The sequence below is a fragment of the Aptenodytes forsteri genome, unplaced genomic scaffold, assembly GCF_000699145.1.
Source record: "Aptenodytes forsteri isolate BGI_AS27 unplaced genomic scaffold, ASM69914v1 Scaffold112, whole genome shotgun sequence".
Classification (NCBI taxonomy): Eukaryota; Metazoa; Chordata; class Aves; order Sphenisciformes; family Spheniscidae; genus Aptenodytes; species Aptenodytes forsteri.
Window position 1 is genome coordinate 1471308 of NW_008794883.1, and position 22842 is coordinate 1494149.

At 41.5% G+C, this 22842-nt stretch overlaps 1 protein-coding gene across 1 annotated transcript in view; it reads right to left on the reverse strand.

Moving 5' to 3' along the window:
- Positions 1-22842, reverse strand: part of WDR7 (WD repeat domain 7) — a 134971-nt gene that overhangs the window by 47098 nt on the left and 65031 nt on the right. Inside the window, exons 20-21 of the mRNA XM_009274738.1 lie at positions 22544-22765; positions 3152-3338 (exon numbers count right to left, since the gene is read on the reverse strand). Coding sequence (XP_009273013.1) covers positions 3152-3338; positions 22544-22765 — 409 coding nt within the window. The remainder of the gene's footprint in view (positions 1-3151; positions 3339-22543; positions 22766-22842) is intronic.

The window sequence follows — 22842 nt, forward strand, 5'->3', positions numbered from 1 at the left end:
GCAGTTTTCGGAACTGTAAGATTTGAAACTGAGTTCTAAGGTTAAATGCTACGGGTGTGTAAAAGTGCTCAGGGCGTTAAATGTTATTGCTACAAGCAAAAGAAATTCCTGACTAAAATAGAAAAGTAACTGAAAACATAAATACATAGTTTAAACACTTGACAATAATGCTTATAATTAAGGTATTTGTAATCATAAGGATATTCTACAGTTTCGTATGTTGCAACATAAAAAAGCAGTGTTTGCTGTGATTTAGCAAACAATAGCCTTAGAATAAAACAGAAAATTGGCTAATTGTTAAAGGATTTTTTTTTTTAAGTATCTAAAGTAATATTATTATGGCAATGCTGTAAACAAGAACATCTGTAAGCTAAGCAAACACCCTCCTTCCGCTCAGCACAGCGTTTCACACGCAGACGAATATCCACCGGGCCACTGAAGGCCTACTGCAGTTTTAAAATAAAGTACTGCAGACATTTCTTTCTCCTTTAACATAAAACTGTCCTCTCCCACACGCTTCAGAATATACCCAGAAAGCTTGACAGACATTAGCAATACCATCAAGCAAAATATTACCTGATGAAAAATGAACCTCTGCATTTCATGAAAAGAAATACAATAAAATTAATACCTAAATAATCAATTATGATGACCTCGGCAATTTCCGACACTAGATTCCCCCCCCCAGGCAAAAACCTTGCAAAGAAAATATCACAGACCAGTCAGCTGTCTTCCTTTAGGAATGAAACTGCTTCCCCATTAATGAATGGTTTAGCAATTACTGCACGGTTTACAAGTTAACACTTAAGGAACGCCACTAATTAAAATATTAGGTAGAAAGCACTACATAAATTAAAAATTAAGCATGAAATATGTTTAAAAAACCTAGGGAATATTCACACAGGGCTTGGGATGCCAGACTTAGAAAGCACTAAAATTGCAATTGGTGCAGATTAGGAAAGCTCTACTGAAATAAACGGCACCATCGTGATTCACACCGGCTGAAGGTTTTGTTTATGTTCTGCTGGAAACACAGCCCATCAGCACAGATTCAAAACGCAGAACCGCGAACGCGGTAACAGCCTATGCATTTAAGAACATAAACTCGCGTAACAACAAAAACGTGCTGAGGTTTTATTAGAAAAAAGATCAATGATTTCTATATTTTATGTGATGAAAATTATTATTAAATTTAAATATTTGTAGCAACAGTCATTTTCCAAGTGAATGTCTGCAGAACTTTAATACTACAAAAATAATTCATACTGACAGCCAAATAAATATGAAATTTCTATTTGCTCAAGGCAACCCTCCACCCAGAGCAGGAGCTACACGTTTTGTATGTCCTAACTGAGGACTAATTTGTTCCTATGCAAGAGCTATGTATCTATGAATGAAAATTTTGTCTGAGCAACACTAATGTATATCCACTTACATTTTTCAAGGTTTTCCATTAAAAGCAGGAAGCTTGAAATAGCTTTCAAAGCCAATTACATGAAGCATAGTATCATTGTTTTATTTCATATAAACAGCCTACTGTGATTGCTTCTTATAGTGACTTATTTTTTCTTTATTTATACATAGAAATCAGAGCCTCTCCTTTTGCACGTTTAAGTGGTTTGCTTTTTTTTATAAAAACGAAATACAGAAATAATTGTTCAGATAGAGATTTAGAATAAATTTCAGACGAGATGATCAATTTTACAACAAACAATAATAAAAATAAGGACTATATTGCAAAACCCTTTCCTGTGCAAATAGTCCTGTTGTCATTAATCAGATTAATGGTGTGAGTAAAGACTGTTCATGTGAGAATCGGGGCCCCAGTTGAAATTTATTACATTTAGGCCTCAGATCATAAAATTCATGGATACTCAACAAAAATGCTGCTCGTGTCCTGCAAAGTTGCACATATTAAATAAATCCCAAACACTAACATTCAAGAATTCCATTATTTTAACACAAAATGCATTAAAAAAAGGTTAAGACACTACCTTTATTACACAAGTCATCTTAATGGCTTCACTTACACATTTAGCCATAATTATTTGATTTAGCCATAATTATTTGATGGCGTGATTGGTAATACACGGCACCATCAAGTGTAACAACTTGCATACATACTTGTGTATACATAACTAGAAGTTGTACAATTATAGTAATTTTTAAGAAATGGAACAAATACGCACTTGGGAGTTCCATACACAAAAAACCCCCCACAAAAACTGCAGTGTTATATTTTTTTCTGTGTATTTTATGTCGAAGTGTCAGACTTCCTTTTGAAATTTGCCCTCCCCCCTCCAACCGCAATTACAAATACCTAATTGAAAGAAGATTTTATTTCAAAGAGGTTAGAACAGAGGTACAAGACAGCATACCATATAAATCTTGATTTAGGACACTTTAACAAGTTGTTCTCTGACCCTAGAGACAGGCTGTGGTCTATTGAGTTTATGATTTCTTAGCAATCCTTAAATCTACAAGTTACCTTGATGCTATTAACAGCAATGCTGTTGATAAAATAACCACCTTTTCCAAAATGTACTTTCCAAAACAATTCACAACCTGACGGGATGGCTTGTAAAACCATGGGAAAAAAAATCCATGTGTTCAGACACACCAGTGGAAAAAACCTTCTGAAAATACTATTTTTACAGTTAAGAAAGGGTGAAAAAAAAATTATGTTAAAGACAGACATATTTTAGATATAAAAAAATGTGTAACTCGCTTCTTTTCCCAAAATTACTAGCAATATGACCGGAAGATTAATGCTGTGTAGCCCCAGGCAATGTCTACCAAGTGTTTGGTGTCTCCCAGTTTTAGATGGGGTGACTCCCCGTGCCAAGAGAAGCCAGCGCTGCAGTGCCACTGCGCACAAGTGACCGGATCTCTCCTGCCGTGGTTAAACCCTCTCCTTTTGAGATCGCCCACTGCAGCTGCCCAAGACTGCAAACCGAGCCAGACTAAAGCAGACTTGAAATCGTAATTTAGATGGTACTGGCTCAAATGCAAAACTTGAAACAAAGAGTTGTTCCTTGTCCCACCTTCTTTCCAAGTACCACAGGATTTGAACCAACTGCTGCAAAACCTAGATCCGTGGGCGGGAAATGATACAAGTAAGTATTTGTAAGTGAATAAATGAGATACCTACTTTGCAAGCTGTTTCTCCGCGTCAGCGCAGAGCTCCAGAAGGCCCATCAGCACGGCGGAGACGTCCATGTAGGGCTCCCAGACGGTAAAGCCGCGGCCGATGAGGTCGATGGCGGTTCTGCGGATGGTGCTGTGCGCAGGCAGCTTGGGGCTGGGCGGCTGCAGCAGCAGAAACGTCAGTGCCTTGCCTGCCGTGCAGAGCGGGAGAGAACGGGACAGTGAAAAGAGAGCTGCAGAATTGATTTTGCCTTGTTTCCAAATACTTGCTGTTGAGAAACACGTAGTATGGAAACCTGCTCATAAGTCACCATATTAAGGCTTTATCTCACGAAGAAAGTGCAGGAGCTTACAACTGCAGGGTCCTCCCAAAGCCAGCGAAAAAGACAAAGACATGGTTCTGTGGGTATCAGTTATGTTAATTAACCTCAGGGTACGTGATGCCCAGAGACTCCCTGTGCCATGGATTTCATACAGAATCCAGGATGGCAACCCATAGCAGTCCTCAAACGCAGACACTAACAACGCTCCAAAAGGCAGGGGATACTAGTATAGACTGTCTCAGATAAACGGTATCCACGCTCCCCGTCATCACTCGTAGCTCAACGAACAGCAGAAGGCAGGGAGACTGTTCTGGTACACACAAGCATAGGATGGATTAGAAGTGTTCACCCCGTTAGCAATGCTGCAACCCCGCCAGTCGCTACCTGCGAGAATTTTAAAGCATTCTCAAATAGCAACGACAGCCAGTTTGTTACTGCAACACATCAGTCTGATTCAGATCACTGTGCCACATAAACAGGCCCATGCCAATACTGCCAGCGTTGAGTCTTCAACATAGTATTTTCACTGCAAAAGAAATAGCACTAAATGTATTTTTGGAAAAAATGTAAGAAGTCTCCATGCCTAAATATTTCTGCTTGAAAATTGTGCAAAAAAGAATAAATCAAAGCAGAAATGATAAAAAAGTCCTCCCTTCAATAGACACTTGCTAAGAAAACCCTGAAAATCTGCAATAACATTAACATAGGTAATAAAGTTTTCAGAAAAAAAAGGTACATCATTTTGAAAGGATATCTAAGAAAAACAAGCTTAAAAGATTAAACTTGGGAAAATATCAATTAAAATCAACCACGTTGAGATTACACACTTTTTCATCGGTATCTTGGCTACAGCTAGAAGCAGTTCATGCTAGATGTGCTTAATTGAGTGAGAAACAACAAAAATAAGTCAAAGTCACCAAAACAGCTGCTTGTTTCCAAACGTGCCATGCGCCTGCCCGTGCAGGGGCTCAGATAAGGTGGCACAATCAGATCTCCTCTTTAATTAAAATCCTGTGCTACACCATGATGACATCACCTCAGTAATCAGCAGAGATGATGTTTAGTTTAAGGGAACTAACTATCTGGGGACACAGCTGCAGTGACTAACACTGCAAGAGTGATGCTGTCTCAGGGCAGTGTTGTATTCCCCCCTTCCCCAGAGCCCACGGTGGGCACGGCTCCCCGGCAGCGGCCATTCACCGCAGGGAGAGCTGCCGCCCCGGCGTTCTCTCCCAGCAAATCTTTGGCAAGGCAGCTCCCTTGCACAAAGCAGAAAAAGAAACGCGCAAGCAAAACATGTATTGATGAGCTGATAAACTGGGACAAGCAGCTCAGGGGATTTGCCTACTTGTCCTGCTCTCGCCCCAGTATGAGTTTAGAAGGGGAAACGGCAGAGAAGAAAGCCTTGGTGGTAATCCAACAAAGCTCCCTGGCCTGTCACTGAGAAGCTCGGCAGCATCGGCTCCCAGATGTGGGTGATTCGGGAACGAGATACCCAATTTTACAGCAAGGATTTTTCTTCCTACTGACACCTCCTCGATGTCAGATACGTAGTAATGCTTTATTTGGGAAAGGGAATGAAATTATTTGTAAAGCCTCCGCATCACTCTGTCTCGGGATGCACAACAGGATGTTGTTTGTGACCGCTTCCGCTCCCAGATCTCAGCACCTCCAGAACCGTGCCTGGGCCTTCTGCTAAGGAAACACTGGACAGCACACGAGCATTTAAATACCAATACCACCCTACATACCTGAGCAGAAATCTCCCTGATGTGGGGCCCACAAATAAGCTATATGTTGAGAAGAGTTGCCTGAAGGTTCACAAGGAGATGTATAATTTTCACCATTCCAGTGTCACACCTCAGTAAGTGAGCATTAGACGTGTATAAAAAAGCAAATAAAACTGAGAATCGGCTCTCAAATAGGAAATGTACTTAGTCCATTTTAGTCCATTTTTTATAGACCCACTGCCAGTCTTGTCTCATGCATATCTTACACATTAAGATTTTTTTTAAATTATTATTATTATTGATGCAGTGCTCTCAGGTTTTGGGGCAGGGCTGTTGCAGTGCTGTGGTTTGTTTTGAGCTGTGCCATCTTCCCAATACTGGGCACTGGTGGATAAGACAGGCAGCTCTCAGGAAAGGGCAGAAAGCGCTTGGTACCAGGGGAGGCTCTAGACCCCTAGACTGAAGAGCTGTGCTCGCCTTTTGACCTGTAACTCTGTTTTTAAAGAATAACCATTGCAGAGTTTCAGCAGGAACTGCTGGACATGTCTCCACCTTTGAAGGACTCAGTATTTGGTGGTTAAGGTCAGTTAGAGATGTAAGCTCAAACATTTATCTCTCGTAGGTGAAGGAACTGAATTTTGGGTCATTTCTGTTACGTTTGAGTGTCCTGGCCGTTCAGACATTAATGTTAAAGAGAGACTCTGCCATCAGCACTGTCCCCTCCAAAAGCGACAGCAGAATCTAGAATGACAAGACAAATGAATTTCCCAAATCAGAGAGCAGGATATTCAAATTGCTCCTACGATCGCTGCAGAGGATCACAGGCAGCAAAGGAAGCCGGCTGGGGCTGGGGGCTCTGCCCTGAAAGGTACCCGCCGTGCCAGTAACCCACCCGCAGCATCGCCTCCCTTCCTGAGGGCTGCACGCCTAACTCATACATTTTACTACGACTACCTCACAGCATTGGTGTCCATCCTCATTAACTCACTTTCCCTCCTCCCCACAATGCCTTTTTTTTCTTTTAGAGAGAAATATAGCTTAAGGGGGTGGGGGGGAGAGAGAAATGATGTCCCAAACAACTTCAACATACCTGAATTCTGATCCAGGTTCTGCATATTGAGGAAACATGATTAACAATTTCATTTAATAGACTATTTTTTAATAAAAACAATTACATCTATATAAACGTGTAGGAGGGCTAAAACAAGCAATGCTTCCAGATAAAGATAATTTATCATTATCTCTACATAATTATTTGTTACCTCTTAATAATGTTCATTTAGCTTGCTATTGTGATAAAGATAACCTATTGATTTTAACAGGTTTTTCTTTAGTTTTCAGAACTGTCCTCTATGCCTTGCTCGGTTTGTTTATTAAATAAACCGCCTGTCATTTTAAGCATTCAGAAAAGCCAACAACAGACATGCTTTTCTAGTCCATTCACACTAATCCCTTATACGTGTGTAACAGAAGAACTGAAAGTTTCTTCTTGAAGTGCATAACAGGCCATGAAGCTCTAGTTTGTGTGAATTTTATGTCTCAAATATAAGAACCTTATTAAAAAGCATGACTACTCAAACATTACTACAATGAACTATGCCTACCTTTTTCATAGGAATCCTCCTAGCATTGCTCCTGCTGGCACCTGCCTCGTGTAAATTGAGCTACGGAAAAAGATGAACTAAACAAAAGTCATTCTGCTGCCCGTTTCTCAGCCTGGACATCTTTGTTTAAGCTTTGACTTGGCTTAAATGAACGAATTAATATTGACAAAAACATCAACTAAGCTAATGAGTTGTTAGTTAAGGCAATAAACATGTCACATTAGAGTCAGCGCAGTAAAGAGGTAATTAGCCCTGGAAAAGCTCTGCTGATTGGGGCTGTGGAGATCCTTTGCTCTTAACCTTTGAGTCCATTAGTGTGGAGCAGGACAGGGAGCAGCCAGGCTAATGTGCATTCCCGGGACCGGCAGCCTTGCCTGCGCAGCCCAGGGCAGGTCCCTGCTCACGCCTGGCGCTGATTCGGCATCTTTTAGTGAACCTACACACTCGCGCTGCCATCAAATGGGCAAGAGAATATCTATTTAAAGGTATTTTAGTAGAAGTTTGGGCCAACATGGTGATGTGACAGAAAAGATCCTACCAAACCAGAATGCAGCTTGTGACTGCACTTCAGTGTGCTCCTCCTGCTTTTGGAAGGGCTCATACATTCAATGCATACTGAAATTACTGTAAGCAGGGGGTGCTGTCTTTCTTGATGGAAATCTAGGTAACATCATACTCTTTAAACAAAAAATAAAAAATCTGCCCTAGTAAAAACTAAGTTTTGATGATTTACATGTACCTTCTGTTCAAAAAAGTCATTAAGAAACAAACTGACAAAAGCTCCTTTCATTAAAAATGAGGGTGCGACTTACTAGACAGAATTACTTCAAGCAGTAACTTAACAGAAATGTAGTTCAGGAAATGACACATTCCTATATAAATTTGTATTAAAACATCATTTTGTTCCAGATGTTTTATTCTGCATTGGTACACGTATGCCACAAGCATATGGAAATGAAAAAGAGCCATACAGGAGGCAATCCAGAGAGCAGAAGGCAGCGATTTTGTCCCTGGACAGAGCTGACCACCTTATCAGTACAAGGGAGTTATCAGGAGTACCAAAACCAGACTGGACTTTTCTCAACCAGTAGAGAAGGATAAAATTTTGGACACAAGTATTGAAGTGCTTTCAACATTTAGGATAGAGATAGCAAATCTGCCAGTTCTCTGAAACTATTTCTATATATCCTCGTGGGAAACATCCCATGTGACAGCACAGAGATATCCACACAAAAAGGTATATCCAGCGAACAGTGGCGTAGTTACAAATCTGCCTACTTTTTCATGTGTTTACTTGAACACTAAAATAAAGGTTTGAGTCTTTGATCCCTATGTCGTTTTTATTAATGAAAATGTGACACAAATACTAAAGCTTATCAGTTATTTTCAAGGCATATACCTGCTTGGATTTCTAAAATGCCTTTCCTTGCTGAATCTCAAGAGCTTTAACCATATTACATCAGTCAGCATTGTTAACCCCATTTTGCCGATAGATTTTAAAAAATTAAATAATTTGCTCAGGAAAATCAATAGCACAGGCATGAATGAGACACTGATAACTCTGATTCCTATTCTCATAATTTGCCACGAGATCAAGTTCCAACTAAATAAAAAATGATGGACTCCAAGAATACGATTTAACTTGCTTTGCATCTTTTTCTGATTTTATGTAAAAAAAAAAAAAAAAAAAAAAAAATAAAAAAAAAACCGAATCTGGCAAAAAAAAAAAAAAAAGAAGTGAAGAATCATAGCTCTAATTTTTTTTCCGTTGCCCTCTCTCCCCGTGTCCACAGGCATAGTGTTTTTCTGCAAGAAATTAAACCAAATTGTGACCCTTTCTGGATGATTTGACGTATACCTGAGTGAAACGTCCACAGAAAGACAGAAATATAAATTGGGATAGCTGGGTTAAAAATCCATATCCCTGAATCCCTTCCTACTTCTAGTGCAGTGAATTTTTATTACATATCTTCTCTCATCTTTCAGACAGGTATAAAACCAGAGGATATTTTTAGACCTAAATTAAAAATTAACTAGTCATATTATTTGAAGAATTTTTTTATAAAGATGTAATGATGAAAAGATTTTTTTTCAATCACATTCAATGTCAAATTTCCTAATTGTTACAGAATTAATTTTCAGCATTTTTTTTTAATTCTGACACTTAAATTTTTTCAACTGAACTTATGTTAGGAGAGACTTCTTTTTTGCTGATGACCTCTTCAAGTCATTTAAGTACCATTCTTGCAACAGGTGCAATGCCTGCAACTTCTAAGGTAATTTCAGAATTGACATGAATAAATAGTAATTTAATTTCTTTTCAAAAGTACGGTCTTAGAGTATATGAAGAAGCTAAGTAGTTATTGCGCATGACAGTAACAAGACTGCATTTTATTCAAAGTAAAAAACAATTTAGAATTAAATTTGAGTTGCTCCTGCATAAAAGGAGAAAAGCAGAGAGGCTGAAGAGAAATAATCCCCAATTCCTACATGTCAGAGCAAGTGACACCACTAAAATCCTGCAGAATCCCCCCAGCCGGCGAGCTGCAGTGCTGGGGCAGCTGTCATTGTGCACTGCGTTACCAGCCGAGGGGATGCCCAGGTAGGAAAGGCAGAGACATCACCTAAGAAAGCCTGGATTGCTGTGCAGCCATTTTGTTCTGCAGATCATACAAGATAGCTGCGAGATTGCTATCTGCGGCTCACGCTCAGGCGAGGACTGTTGGATTGCGTCGATGGTTGGTCACTTTGCGCCATTTCATTCGCTATGCAACAATTCAAAATTAATTCTCAATATTCCGGATGCAGTAAGATTTTCCAGGGGCGGCGCAGGCTGCCCCTACCTGCCGGCGGCCAAGAACAATAGGACATTCACTGTGCAGGCAATCGATAGCCCCCACCTGCTCCTCCCAGCCACTGCAAAGGGAGGGAAACAATTCCCACTCACGGGGCTCGCTGCTCGGCATGCAGCCGCTGTAGTTTTGGCTTTGCCCTTCTGAGCACTGAGGGACAGCCCCTTCTATCACAAATACTCAAGAAATAATACAGTTTTGAAAAGTATCTAGAGAAAGGTAGTCCCTGCTTATTTTGTCAGGAAATTTAAATTGCTACTTGAGGCTCCCATTAGCTGAAAAAAGAGCAAGAGTTGGGATTAGCAAAAATGCACATTTAAAATGACACTTATGACTTGCTGTAAGTCCTTTTTCTCATTTATATCGAAAAGGTAAATGTTTGTAAAGGTACAGACGCTGGAAGATGGGCAATTGGAGCACAGCAGAGATGATTATGCAGCACACACTAGCAGGACACCATTAGGCCCACTAAACTCTGCTCCCCCACCAGTGCCGCCGGCTCCCAGCCCGCACGACGAAGCAAAGTTTGTCCTGAGATTTATAACAACCTCTCAGGGTTTTGAAAATTAAGTGCTTCCTACTCAAACGTGTTTGTGCAGCACATATATAACTCCATGCTTTACTGGACAGTTAAAATTTCATTTTTTAACAATACAAGAAAAAAAATAGGTTTTTGCCTCATATCTGATTAGAAAGGAAGTCTCCTCATTCACTTTGAAGACTTAAAAACATCAGAAATGTTATTTAATCTTAAGGGGAACATTTCCTCTGTTAACGGAGGTTTAACAGGTCAGAACAACCGAACCTAGATGCAGTAAATTGCCAACATTTCTATTAAACAGCATAATATATATTGCTTTTTACATGAAGTGAACAGACAGCAAAGAATATTCCTAAGTGGGGCCAGACAAATGCTGCCCCTAAGTTTGAAAATTATGTAAGATTTTGCATAATACATTAGAGAAAGGGAGACAAAGGAGAACGAAGAAAGTGTTTATAATAGCTGGTTTCCCAGTCTTTTCAGTCTAACTCTGGCCTAGTTAAACTGACCTAACAACGCCATTTTTCTTCCTCTCAAAATCTGCAGTGGGAGAATCAAATGTGAAAGCAAGATCAATTCTGTTCCAAGACAGTAAATGAGTTTTAGATCAGACTTGTTTCAATTTATGGAGAGAACCCAACTATGCTGGCTTAAATGCATTCTTCCTCTAACTATGAAATTATATTACAGTGCTATAGAAAGAGTAAACTATCATTATTTTAATCCAAAATTTGTTTATAATCTAGCAGGAAGGAGAAAGCCAATATGACTCGGGTCATAACTTGTGCATTAAACTTTGTATTTTCATTCCTGTTAATTGCAAAATTCCATTAAACCATGCTATTTATTTTAATCTAAATTATATAATGTTTTCTAAATAAAGCTATTTCCATAAAAATGATCATCATTTCATAGGAAGTAGCTGTTTTTTCCATCACAGTGCTGACCAAACTATATGTTAATCTTAGAAGTTTTCTCCTGTTACACATCATTGTAATGAATTTTCTTAAGCAGTGTGGACAACCCATGACCTACGTAACAGTGGAAGACGCACAATATCAATGAAAGAAGTCAACACAACAACTTGTAGGAGTCAGGGATCACAACTTAACCTTCTCCATAGCACCGGTGTCTGATGCACAAACATACCCATACCAACAATGATGTGTATTTTATTCTCAACTACCGCAAAGCCACGTGAGCAATACGTGGCAGTCCAGCTATTTTAAGTTGCTCCTTTCTCCCCAGGCTCTGTCACCCCAAAGGTGCCTGTCCCCTCAATTTCGGTAGCACACCGATAGGTGGGTCTATGTTGCAGCTGACGTCATCGTCATTAGGCTCTTTACAGGGCAACCCAGTAATTGATTCAACCAGGTTTATCTTTGGAGAAAGTAAAACCTGAGTGACTGGGCACCACCGGAACAAGGGGTTATCTTTGCATGTACTTGAGTAGTTTTGAAGATGAAATCAAAGCTCTCCAAAGGCCGGGACGCAGGGTAAAAACAGCTCCTTTTCTTTTTGGCTATTGCTACGCATTTTGAATTACAACACGTTCAAGCCATAGCTTGAAACAAAGACGCTGGCAATCACATCTCTTGTGCTAAACTGGTAACTACAGCAACAGAAAGATAACCACACAAGCAGCAATTAGTTTTCCAACATGTAGATCTCTGAACCAGCTTACTACAGTGTCAGCCCGGTGCTGGTGCTGATGGATTGCTTCCCTGGCAGCAGCTAGCGGTGTTAGTTTGAAATTGTACTCCTAGACAATGTGCCATCGTCTTCATGCTGCGGGGGACACAAGGACTAGCTGAAGGACTGACTGAAGGAGTTGGGTCTCTTCTCCCTGGAGAAGAGAAGGCTCAGGGGGACCTCATCACAGCATTCCAGTACTTAAAGGGTGGCTACAAAGAGAACGGAGGCTCTCCTCATAAGGAGCCACGCGGAGAAGAAAAGGGGCAACGGGTACAAGTTGCACCGTGAAAGGTTTCACATTGATGTGAGAAAGTTTTTTTTACAATGAGAACAATCATTCCCTGGAACAACCTCTCCAGGGACATGGTGGAGTCCCCGTCGCTGGAGGTTTTCAAGATGCAATTGGACAGGGTGCTAGATGGTCTCATCTAGGCTCCCTTTCCCACCAAAGGTTGGACCAGATGATCTTTCGAGGTCACTTCCAACCTGGGCTCTTCTGTGATTCTGTAACTTTTACTGCTGTTCTCCATAGCAATTTATTCCAACCAGCTGCATACCATCATCTCAGAGACGCTCCCCAACATGATACTCAAGTAGTACACGTTGGAATTGATTATGTGCTCCTATGCTATGACATTTCACAAAGATGAATGCAAATGCTTATAAAACAAAATTAAAGAAATTTGAAGTTAACAAGGGATGTATATATTTAAACAAGATTTTTTCTTTTCTTTTTTCTTTTTTTTTTTTTTTTAAACACTGTAAGTGCTAAGTACAGCCAGTTGCACAATGATGCAACTCTGTTGCCTATATGGAAAGAGAACATATGTGACGAAAAGGTGGAAAATAACACCGATACAGTATATGTAAAATAAAACACTTCAAAGTTTATGGTCACACATATGCACTCACATACATGTGAAGACAGGACGTGCCATTTTGGATTAGATGAAACACTGCTCATGCAATCTTATCACCATGAGCCACTAATATAGTAGCTATTAAAAATTTCCTGCTGTAGACAAGTAGATAGGGGAACTGCCCCAAAATGCCCAGGCTCCCGCTTCCTAACTGTCGGCAGGCTAGACTGCATTAAGGGTTATACCCTTCAACATACCCTATATTTACTGCAGTTTTCAGTACTTCATGTTATTCCATAAATGCTTAACGCTGCTTACACCTTCAAGCAATGAGTTCCCCAGGCCAGTCCCATGTGTTTGGTGCTGGAGTAGCACAGTGAGCCTGGGGGAAGAGACAGAGAAGTAAGAGGGGAGCCCCAGCAGCACCCTGAAGTGACTGCGTTCCTAATGCTCGCATGGCTCTGGCAGCAGGAGCGTAGCTTGATATCAGAGCCCTCCTGCTTGACTGCTGTTTTGACATGCAGCTGGTCCTTCTCTGAAGAACAAGGGCAACAGAGACGACTACGATTTTCACGTTTTACTCAGCAAATCCCACCTTCTTCCCAATGAATGCAAGAGCTCCCAGCAAAGACTATTAATTAAAAAAAGGTCAAGAGAAACTCCAAAACAGTTAAGAGAAATAATTTCCAATAATTATAATACTAAGCATTAATCAACCCATCCATTGTAAATCCAAACCCCTGCTAGTTGCCTCAAAAGCAGTATTATGCCAATTATTTTTGTATATTTTCTCCCACATTTCTCCTTCCTAAAATGAGTAATGTCTCACAGGCGTTTTCCTGGGTTTGCGACTATTCTTATCACACATATCTGTAAGACGGTAAAACTCTGATTCCTCTCCTGTTCTTTTAAGGTAAGGATGCCTGGCTTGGCATCTGCAACCCTAATGAAGGAATAATATTAATTTGTATGATGAATTAAATTAGTCTGAGTTTCTCTTCATCTCACTCACTACAAAGGCAAGCATAGGCTGATTTATTGACTTGTCACAGCTTATGAAGCAGCAGTTCATAAAAAAGTTATTCTGAAGTGTTCCTTTTAAACATGCAAACTATTGATCGACAATGTTTGGGCACTATTTTATTAGATACAGACACTGAACAGCAAAAAGCATATGTAGCTTTGGTTTTCTCACTTAACATATGAAGAATACATATTTTAAGTTGGTAACATTGTATGTAGATAATGTAATTGAATCCTCAAACACACTATTGTTTGCTGGTTGTTTAAGCCCTCTGTAACATTTAAATGCAACTTACCTGCTGTGTCAAACACCATCTCTAAATGTAACATTAATTTAAAAGCGGGTATCAGCTATATAAAACACAGCAAAATAAAACTACAATTTTCTGCAAATTTTTTCAGGGAAAGAATTCCTCTTTTCCCTTTAGCACAGCTATCCCAGCTAGAACACGTGTGACCAATATGGAACGATAATCTAGACTCCGCGCATGATCCGTCTTACTAAAGACTGTTATTGCTTGTTGTGCCATCAATGGCACTGAGCGCATTTCATCAGCCTCCCAACCGGTTGGCTATTTGTGCAAAATGGAAATTGTAATCAGATTCCAATAGAGAGGACCTTTCACCATCCACATCAGGAAGGAAAGAATGAATCTCAAATAATACGCCTGATCACAATGCTCTGCAGCCAGAAAACATCTATTGCAATTATGAACTACGGCTGCAAAATATAAAAATTATCTAGCACAGCAAGCAAGTAAGCATCCCTGCTTTCGGTTCTCTTTGTTACCTGTCCCTGGAGCTGAAGCCATACTTTCCTTCAGATATGCATACTACTGGCAGCATCGGTTCTGTTTCTCTGACAATAAACTTCTTAATAAAAACCAAGCAAAATAGCTGTATAAACAAAAAAAAGAATATATATTTTTCTGAATTTCCCACCTAAATGCAAAAATTGATATTACAGAAACTGCTTTTAAATATTCAGATACTCATAGGCAAGGGCTGTTGACAAAGACAATCCCTTCGGGAGACGGGGAGGAGAGGCAAGCCCAGCTGATGGAGTGGGTAACATCTGCTACTGCCTTGGGGTGGCATACTGAGCAACCCCGGCAGATTTGCACAGCGCTGAGAAACACTTGCCACTGGACTGTGGTCTTTACATAAATGCTGTTTCTAAGGAGTGCAAACGCATATACACTCGCAAACATGTGGAAATAAAAAAACGTTCAAATTAATCACAGAATCATAGAATTGTTTAGGTTGGAAAAGACTTTTAAGATCATGGAGTCCAGCTGTTAACCTAGCACTGCCAAGTCCACCACTAAACCATGTCCCTAAGTACCACATCTACTCGTCTTTTAAATACCTCCAGGGCTGGTGACTCAACCACTTCCCTGGGCAGCTGTTCCAATGCTTGACAACCCTTTTGGTACATACTGCTAGCCTGATATTACATTTACTCGGGCAGGTATTCTTCTCTTGAACTACAGCTGCTTCCTGTACATACATTTCCCTCGGGACATTAAAACACACGGCCGTAAGCCTGAAGTCATAAGAACTTAAATCAGGAATTACACACCTCACAAACACTGTGAGGTTTTCAGCAATGTTACATATCTCACCCTGGCTCAAGGAGGGGCTGTGAAGAGCAATGGGAATGGCACTGTCGTGGAACTGGACCTAACCCCAAAGGGCTGATCCCGCAGGTACCCTGTGCAACACGAAGCACTTGGTTGTGCAAGGCACATTTCGGAGAATTAGGGGCAGAAGTGAGATGTGACTGGAGTGGGGAAGGGGTTCTGGGGTGTCAGAAGGGAGCTCTCATGTCTGGACCAAAAAGAGAGAATCCCACTTTAACTACCTCTCACCATAAACCACCATAAATCCAGATCGCCAAACGCCACCAGGGCTGTGCTCTCCGTACCTTTCCATCGGACATCAACACGATCCCTACACCTGTCCAACCACCCATTTTCACAAGAACTGCAGAAAACTAAAATCTCCAACTTTGCTGGCATCAGCAGTGTTTTCAAAGGGTACAAGGGGATGGCATGCTCAGACCAGCAGCAAAATCATACACATTTTGTTTTCTTAGGAAATGACTAATAAGTGTATCTCCTGTGATATTCTTCGTTATATCAAATATCTGAGTTACCTTCATATACTGCTACAAGAAAAATTTCTGTTCCTTATCTGTAAAATGGGAATAATATTGTCCCTTTAAGTTTTAAGAAACCCCACTCATATCTGACACATTTGTAGAGCAGGTTTTTCAGGATATTTGGTACTACACTGAACCTTTTATCTTAAACCAGCCTTCCCCAAGACCAGCTGCTCCTGCAAACGCTCAGCTGTTGGCAAAGGAGACCCAAGTCCTGCCAAAGGAAAGAATGCGGGAGACAGGGATCAACCCGTGGAGCTCGGCACGGGGTCCGTGGGGCAGGCAGGGCCTCAGCAGCGAGGCAGCAGGCGCTTCGTGCTCCAGGTATCACAGGACATGCAAGCACCTCCCCTCCCAGCGTGCTTTCCCGTGCGCAAAGCCCGCTTCGCTGCACGGTGCCAGCTCGCCCCGGGGACGGGCCCCCTCCACACACTTAATGGGGTGAGCTTGGGGATTACCACAAAACTGCAGCCTGCGACAGGGTGCGATGCACGGAGGAGCAGTGCTGAAGGCTGAGCTTTAACTGCTTGAATTTATGACCTCGGTGTTTGTCAAACAAGAAGTCTGCCTCCTCTCTGCCCGCACGCAGCGGCACACACCCCAGTGCTGTCATCGCTCACGTGGGCAGAGCGGCTCCCACAGCCCCACGCAGGCTGCTTTCTCCCTCAGGCACCTTCCCAAGCCTCCTTCGTTGGGTTTAGCCTCTCCCCGCCCCGGCTAACGAAGCTTTGCTCTGTCTGCTCGCATGCAGCAGCATGCTGGGTCCTGCGGTGCTGCTGCCCCACAAGCGGCCTGGAAAAAACAGTCTGTTTTGGTTTCTTTCACGAGACAAAAATGTGTTCTCTGGTGGAAGTGTCCACATTTTGTCCAGTATTTCATATGAGAGCCTGTGCTCGAACATTTGGAAACAGAAAGCAGATAAAGGTCCATGGACACAAACGTGGTTATAGCTGGCCGTCACCAAGACCCTTCTCGGCAGGTCTGACACCCCCCAGGGAATGACTTGGGGCTTGTCTGAGCAGCAGGACTCTGGAAAGCTGAAGTTGGAGGAAAAAATACAGTATCTTGAATTTTTATTACCCCCAAATGGGGGTTCACTTACGGAGGTGTATGGACCGGTGGAAAACATAACTGACAGGGACTTGTTTGGTGCTGAGCCTTCCTCATAGTCCAAACACAAAGAAGAGAGATTTTTAGTTTGCTGAGATATAACTCGTTACGATAGCCAGGATGTTAAATATGCAAAAAGGAAATATCTGATTAAAAATATATAATTCAAATCACTCACCTTCTATAGGATTTGGGGAAAAAGGTGAATTTTATTTTTAAGATTTGATTTTGTTGCTAAAGCTAAAAAACAGGTTTAAATTAGGGCATAAGATCTGCCACAAAGATTGACCGTTTTCTGCCATACAGATTGACTATTTCTTCTAAATATTATCTCTAAGGCTAAGATATAGATTTTCATAAACCACCATTTTTCCTCCCCCCCTCCTCCCCGCCTTCAGGGACAAAATTCTGCTCAAGACACTGATCTAATCACACCAACTCAGGGAAAAAAAGCACACTTCAGACTTACTAGTACACTGAATTTCACAGCCTGCTGACTGAAACATACAGATCCAAGTAAGGGGAATAATGCCACAAACCACAGGATCCATGCAAACGTGAGTAGCTTTCTGCATAACTGATATAAAAATACAGCCAACAAAACGGCACGCACTGCTAGCAGGCTCATTGTGAACAATAAAATGAGTTTTTTGCTTTAATCACACTGTTGTGTTTTTGTTTTTGTTTAAATTAAGTTACTGAGCCAGTTTGCCTAATGTGCTCTGAAAGGCTGCTGTTCAGGTGCTCAACTGATTTATTGCTTCTGTAAGCGATGATCCCGAGCGCTCGCTCATCTGTATTAATTGCTGCTGCTAGCTCAGCCTATCGGCTCTGCAGTAGGTGCATACAATTAGCGGGGAGCAACCTCCTCCTCACAGGGGTTGCCTCCTCCTTGCCTGAAGTGGCGATTTAAATGTTTTCACAATAGAGAATTAATGGATCAAAAGGCATTAGAAAAGGTTACAAGGTAGTTGATGGAGTAAAAAAAAATCCCATGTTCACCAAGAGTCTCAAGTTTACCCCATGTTAAATTCTATTTTCAGATTAAATACATTCGGGATACTATACAAAAATCTGTAATGCTGGAAACCCCAATTTAACAAAACACGTGAAATACCTGACTTCACACCCCAAGTAATTTTGTGCTTGCTTACTTTTTGTGTGCCTACATATGTGTAAAAATGGATTGCAAAGCCACAGTGCATCTTGAAAGGTAAACCTCTAGCATACACAGATACAACTCCAGTAGCAATAGAAAGATTGTGAAAATAAATATATTGCTTAGAAAAAGCATTCATAGGCTGCAGTGATGAGACTTTTAGAAGATACTACTGAGTGGTGAAGCCTGACTGACAGGCAGTAAGTAACGCAAAAAACCAAAAATCCCAAAGTTGAGGAAAACAACAAAACGTGCAATATCTCATCCGCTTCATATGGCAACAGTCCTGTGCTAGAACTAGAGACCTGACCTGTGACCTTCATTGCACGCTGCTTATCCTCCTCCCACCCTCCCTCACTTCCAGCCCCGCTCCCGTGCTGCCCAGCTCACCCCCACCGGGTTTGCCAGCGCTGCCCTCATCCTCAGGTTTGACAGATTTCCCTGGGAGAGGACAGAAGGGGACGAGGTGGACACACACCTAACGCAAAAGCTACTTCCTTAATGGCAAATCCCTGCTTCAAACGTGGATGTGCTAAGTTTCCAACGTTATTGAAATCGTATTTCCTTTGAAAAAACACTTTCTTCATCCTAACCTAATGACTTAATTGTTTTGGCTGAGGATTTCCAGAGACATGGCTGAACAGCCTTAAGGTAACTGCTCAAAGGTGTAACATTTTACAAACATGGCTCTGTAATGGAAAAAGTGTCTTAACACCAGGCAGTACAACCCTACACAATTATGCAGACACATATATTTCTATTTCTGTCCAGAAATTTCACTTGCTTCCCCTCCTGCCCAACAGGCAAGAAGGTCAGCTGCTATGAATTTGGGACGTTGTAATCAAAAAATGAAAAATGGTATCATGAGTGCGTTAGGAACCTAACTGCTGGCTAGTTTATTCAATCCAGAAACCAGGAGAACTGGAGCGACTGACATGGATTATGCAATGTGGAAACCCTAAAATTCGCTTTGGAAGGAGGTATGTACATGTAGGCTGCAAAAACAATATAAATAACTCAATGCCGTGAACATGCTGTCGCATATGACACTGACTGAGTTAAAGGGCAAAACACTTATCATTAATAACTATATTGATGGCAGATGCTTTGAAAAATATACTGCATTAACAACAGAATCAAGTATTTTCATATTCAGGACAGAACAGTCATTCAGATTTATCAGCCCATTAGCTTTATAAACACAGCATTAGCTGCAGTTTAAGTGTGATGTGGTGCATCCGTAATGAGAAATTCTTTGGGTGGCATTTTATAATTAAATATCTCATGAACTATTTGTAAGGTCAACAGAGATTAATGCAGGATGTCAGGCAAGGTCACTGCGTGGATTTCTAGAGAATTCCACCCTCTCAAAACGGGTCACAATTATTATTTTCTTAAATACAGTAAATCACAACATGCACAATTTATACAGCAAAAACTCTGCATGCATTAACAGTGTAAATGAAGTAATTCGTTTTGGTAACTTATTTTGAAATAGAAAATATTGTGGCTTTAGGCTATGTGCAATTTCTCTCATTACTCTGGATAACTCACAGCATACAGTTTCAGTATATGGTAACAGAATATGATGATTAAAAAGGTATCACACCTTAGACTGAAGGGGAGGAGAGGAATCATCAGAAATGGTTTCTGGAAATGCTGTCACACAGGTGGCCAGCAGAAAGCTGCAGCAGCTCCCAGCTTTCCCCCACCCTAGCATCCCCTGGTAGTGAGCGGGGGAACGAAGCTGTGTTCCTTCCAGGAGTGGTTACAGGGCAGCCACCCAGCACCAGGCTTCAGTCAGCATGTACTACATTCTGCAGCACCAGCAAGTCAAATATACAACTTGAAATGGAGGAAAACCAGTAATTTCTTTATCTAAGTGTTCATAGAATCATTAAGGTTGGAAAAGACCTCTAAGATCATCGAGTCCAACCGTTGACCCAACACCACCACCCACTAAACCATGTCCCTGAGCGCCTCATCTACACGTCTTTTAAATACCTCCAGGAATGGGGACTCCACCACTTCCCTGGGCAGCCTGTTCCAATGTTTAACTACTCTTTCGGTAAAGAAATTTTTCCTCATGTCCATGTTGCTGGTTCACACCATCACTTACGTCCTACAGCCAGCTTTCATAAAACCAGATTACACCTTAACAACTCTTCATCTGTTCTGAAGGGCCAAAAATATTTTCTGTGTCACTGGGAGACTAAGAAGTAACTGTATGCGTTTTACTATGGTATCTGAAAGTTATAATAGGACACATATCAAAGAGAAAAAATGTAAGTCTGAGCACATACTAGGAATTTTGCTTTTTCTTCTTCAGAGAACTGAATTTCTGAACAACTGTTCAGTTTTCGAAGTACTTCCTTCTGCAGTATTACATATGTGGAGCAAAGATGAGAATGGCCTTTCAAGAAGTACGATCATAAAAGGAAAAAACCATCCTGAGAACAGCATTTCCTGGCAAGTGGTATTTCCTTTTTCAGCAAGTCTTCGCCTATCCTGTCACCCTTTGGGGGCACCTTGCTGTGGTACAAGCCCTGCACAGCTGTGCTGGGGACCAGGCTCACACAAGACCAGAGCAGACCTCCAACAGCAAACGTCAGTCTGGGGCATCATGCTGATGCCCTTCTACTTCACGGCTATCCAAAAAACCCGCTCCAGGTGAGATGTGGCACAGATGGGTATGGTGGAAATGCCTCAAAACAAAGCTGTTCCCAAAACCAAAGCTGCTGTTGGAGGTACTGGCATGACACGGTCAAGATTACGAGCTAATTAATCTGAGAGGAAGAGGAGTTCATCTTGCAGAAATTTCCAAAGACCTCCCCAGTTTCCCCCGCCTCAAAGAGTGTAGCTTAAGAATACTTCAGGCCTACCAAATACAAATCCAAGAGACATGTAATACTTCTAAAACACTTAAGCAAATCATTATCCCCAAAGCTCATTAGTGTTGTCTGCTCCCTCACTCCCCTCCCTCCTCAGGTAATTACTCCTGCCACTGAGGAAAGCCTGAACTTCCCCTCTCAGGCTTCCCAAGCTCCTCCACACATACAAACACACCCAGATCTGAAGAAATGAACAGACAGAAGGACAGGCCCCCTCTTTTATCATTACTACCAGTCCTCGCCCGTAATAGCTTTAGGCTGAGACAAGACACTGGTTTTCAATTATTTGGGGGGTTTGTTTTGGGGTTTTTTTTCCCCCTCTTCCTTCAAAGGCACTTGGGCACCAGGTGAAGACTGAATTAGTGCAGGAGGAGAAATCCACTGCTGTGGAATTATTTTATAGCTAACCAGATAGTGGGTGTTTTTTCACGCAATATTGGCAATTAGTCTGTAGCACTTCAGAGAGATCTTACAGAGATGACAAAGGGGACTTTTGCCAGACTCCACATAAACAAATACCAGCGTGCTCAGGAACCTGGCCAAAATAATTGTATGAACCCAGAGCGCTGCAGTTGCATTTGCTTCTATTAGATTTTGCAATATTAACATTGAGTAGGCAATGCATAGATATGTCACCATCTTAGATAAGATCACGTTTACTGTCCATACTGAGGATAATTACTTCAGCACTGCAGTACTAATTTTAATATAGGACCAGAATGTGACACTTTATCTAGCACACCTTGAATTCCACCATTTTCTATTAAATGCATCTGTGATTTTTACATCAGACATCTTTTGCATGCTTTCCCGTGCCCTCATCTCTCCTCATTGCCAAGTAAGTTTTTCTATAGCCTACTGATCCACATCCCAAAATGTATGTATGTGAAGTAAGCAACCTTGCCAGTGCTCAGTTACAGGGGGAACGACTCCACCAAGAGCAAGACCTATCAAGGGCTGAAAATGAAGGTTAGTCAATGGAAGCGGCAGGACTAGCATCGATGGTCTCCTCCCTCTCTCTCTACTAGCCCGAGGAATGGTTTCAGGATAAAAGAATGAATTACATAAATGCAGTCTTAAATGCAAGCATTTGGGTTTAACTGGAGGAGAATAAAGGATGTCAGAATTTCAGCGGGAGTGCTGGCCGATGCCAGAAAGCGCCAGACTGGTTCTCCCCTGCGGTGGGTGCCTCCCTCCCAGCAGCACGACTGCAATCCCCACACGCAGTCACCACCTCCACTGCTCCGTTCCACCCACTCTATCAGCACCGACTTCTTGGCAACCTCTTATCGCGGTGTTGCTTATTGTACGTTCAAAATTTCTAATCTTTATCTTTTCTAGTGAAAGGATATTTTAAATGAACCGGTTTGTACTGAAATGTAAATAACACCTCTTCCTGCCCTGAACACCAGAGCAAGGGAAAATAGTGTCCTGGGTTACTCACACGTATGCCTTGCCAAGGAATAATTTGATCCACCGCTGGTCAAACCAAATCCCTCAGGAATTTGACTGGAACTACGTGGCCGAGTGAGAAGTTTTGGAGGTTCGATTTCAGCTCCAAATTCTGCCCCGATCACCCCCAGTAGGACGATGGCCGTGGCTTGCTTCCGTCTCTCTTCATAGGACGTAGATATCTTTTTCATTTGTGGGAGACCAGACAGACAACCTGAAATAAAAAGTAAGAAATATGAGAAAAATCAAAAGCAGGGATTGTTCTTTAATACTCCAAACAACATCGTGTTT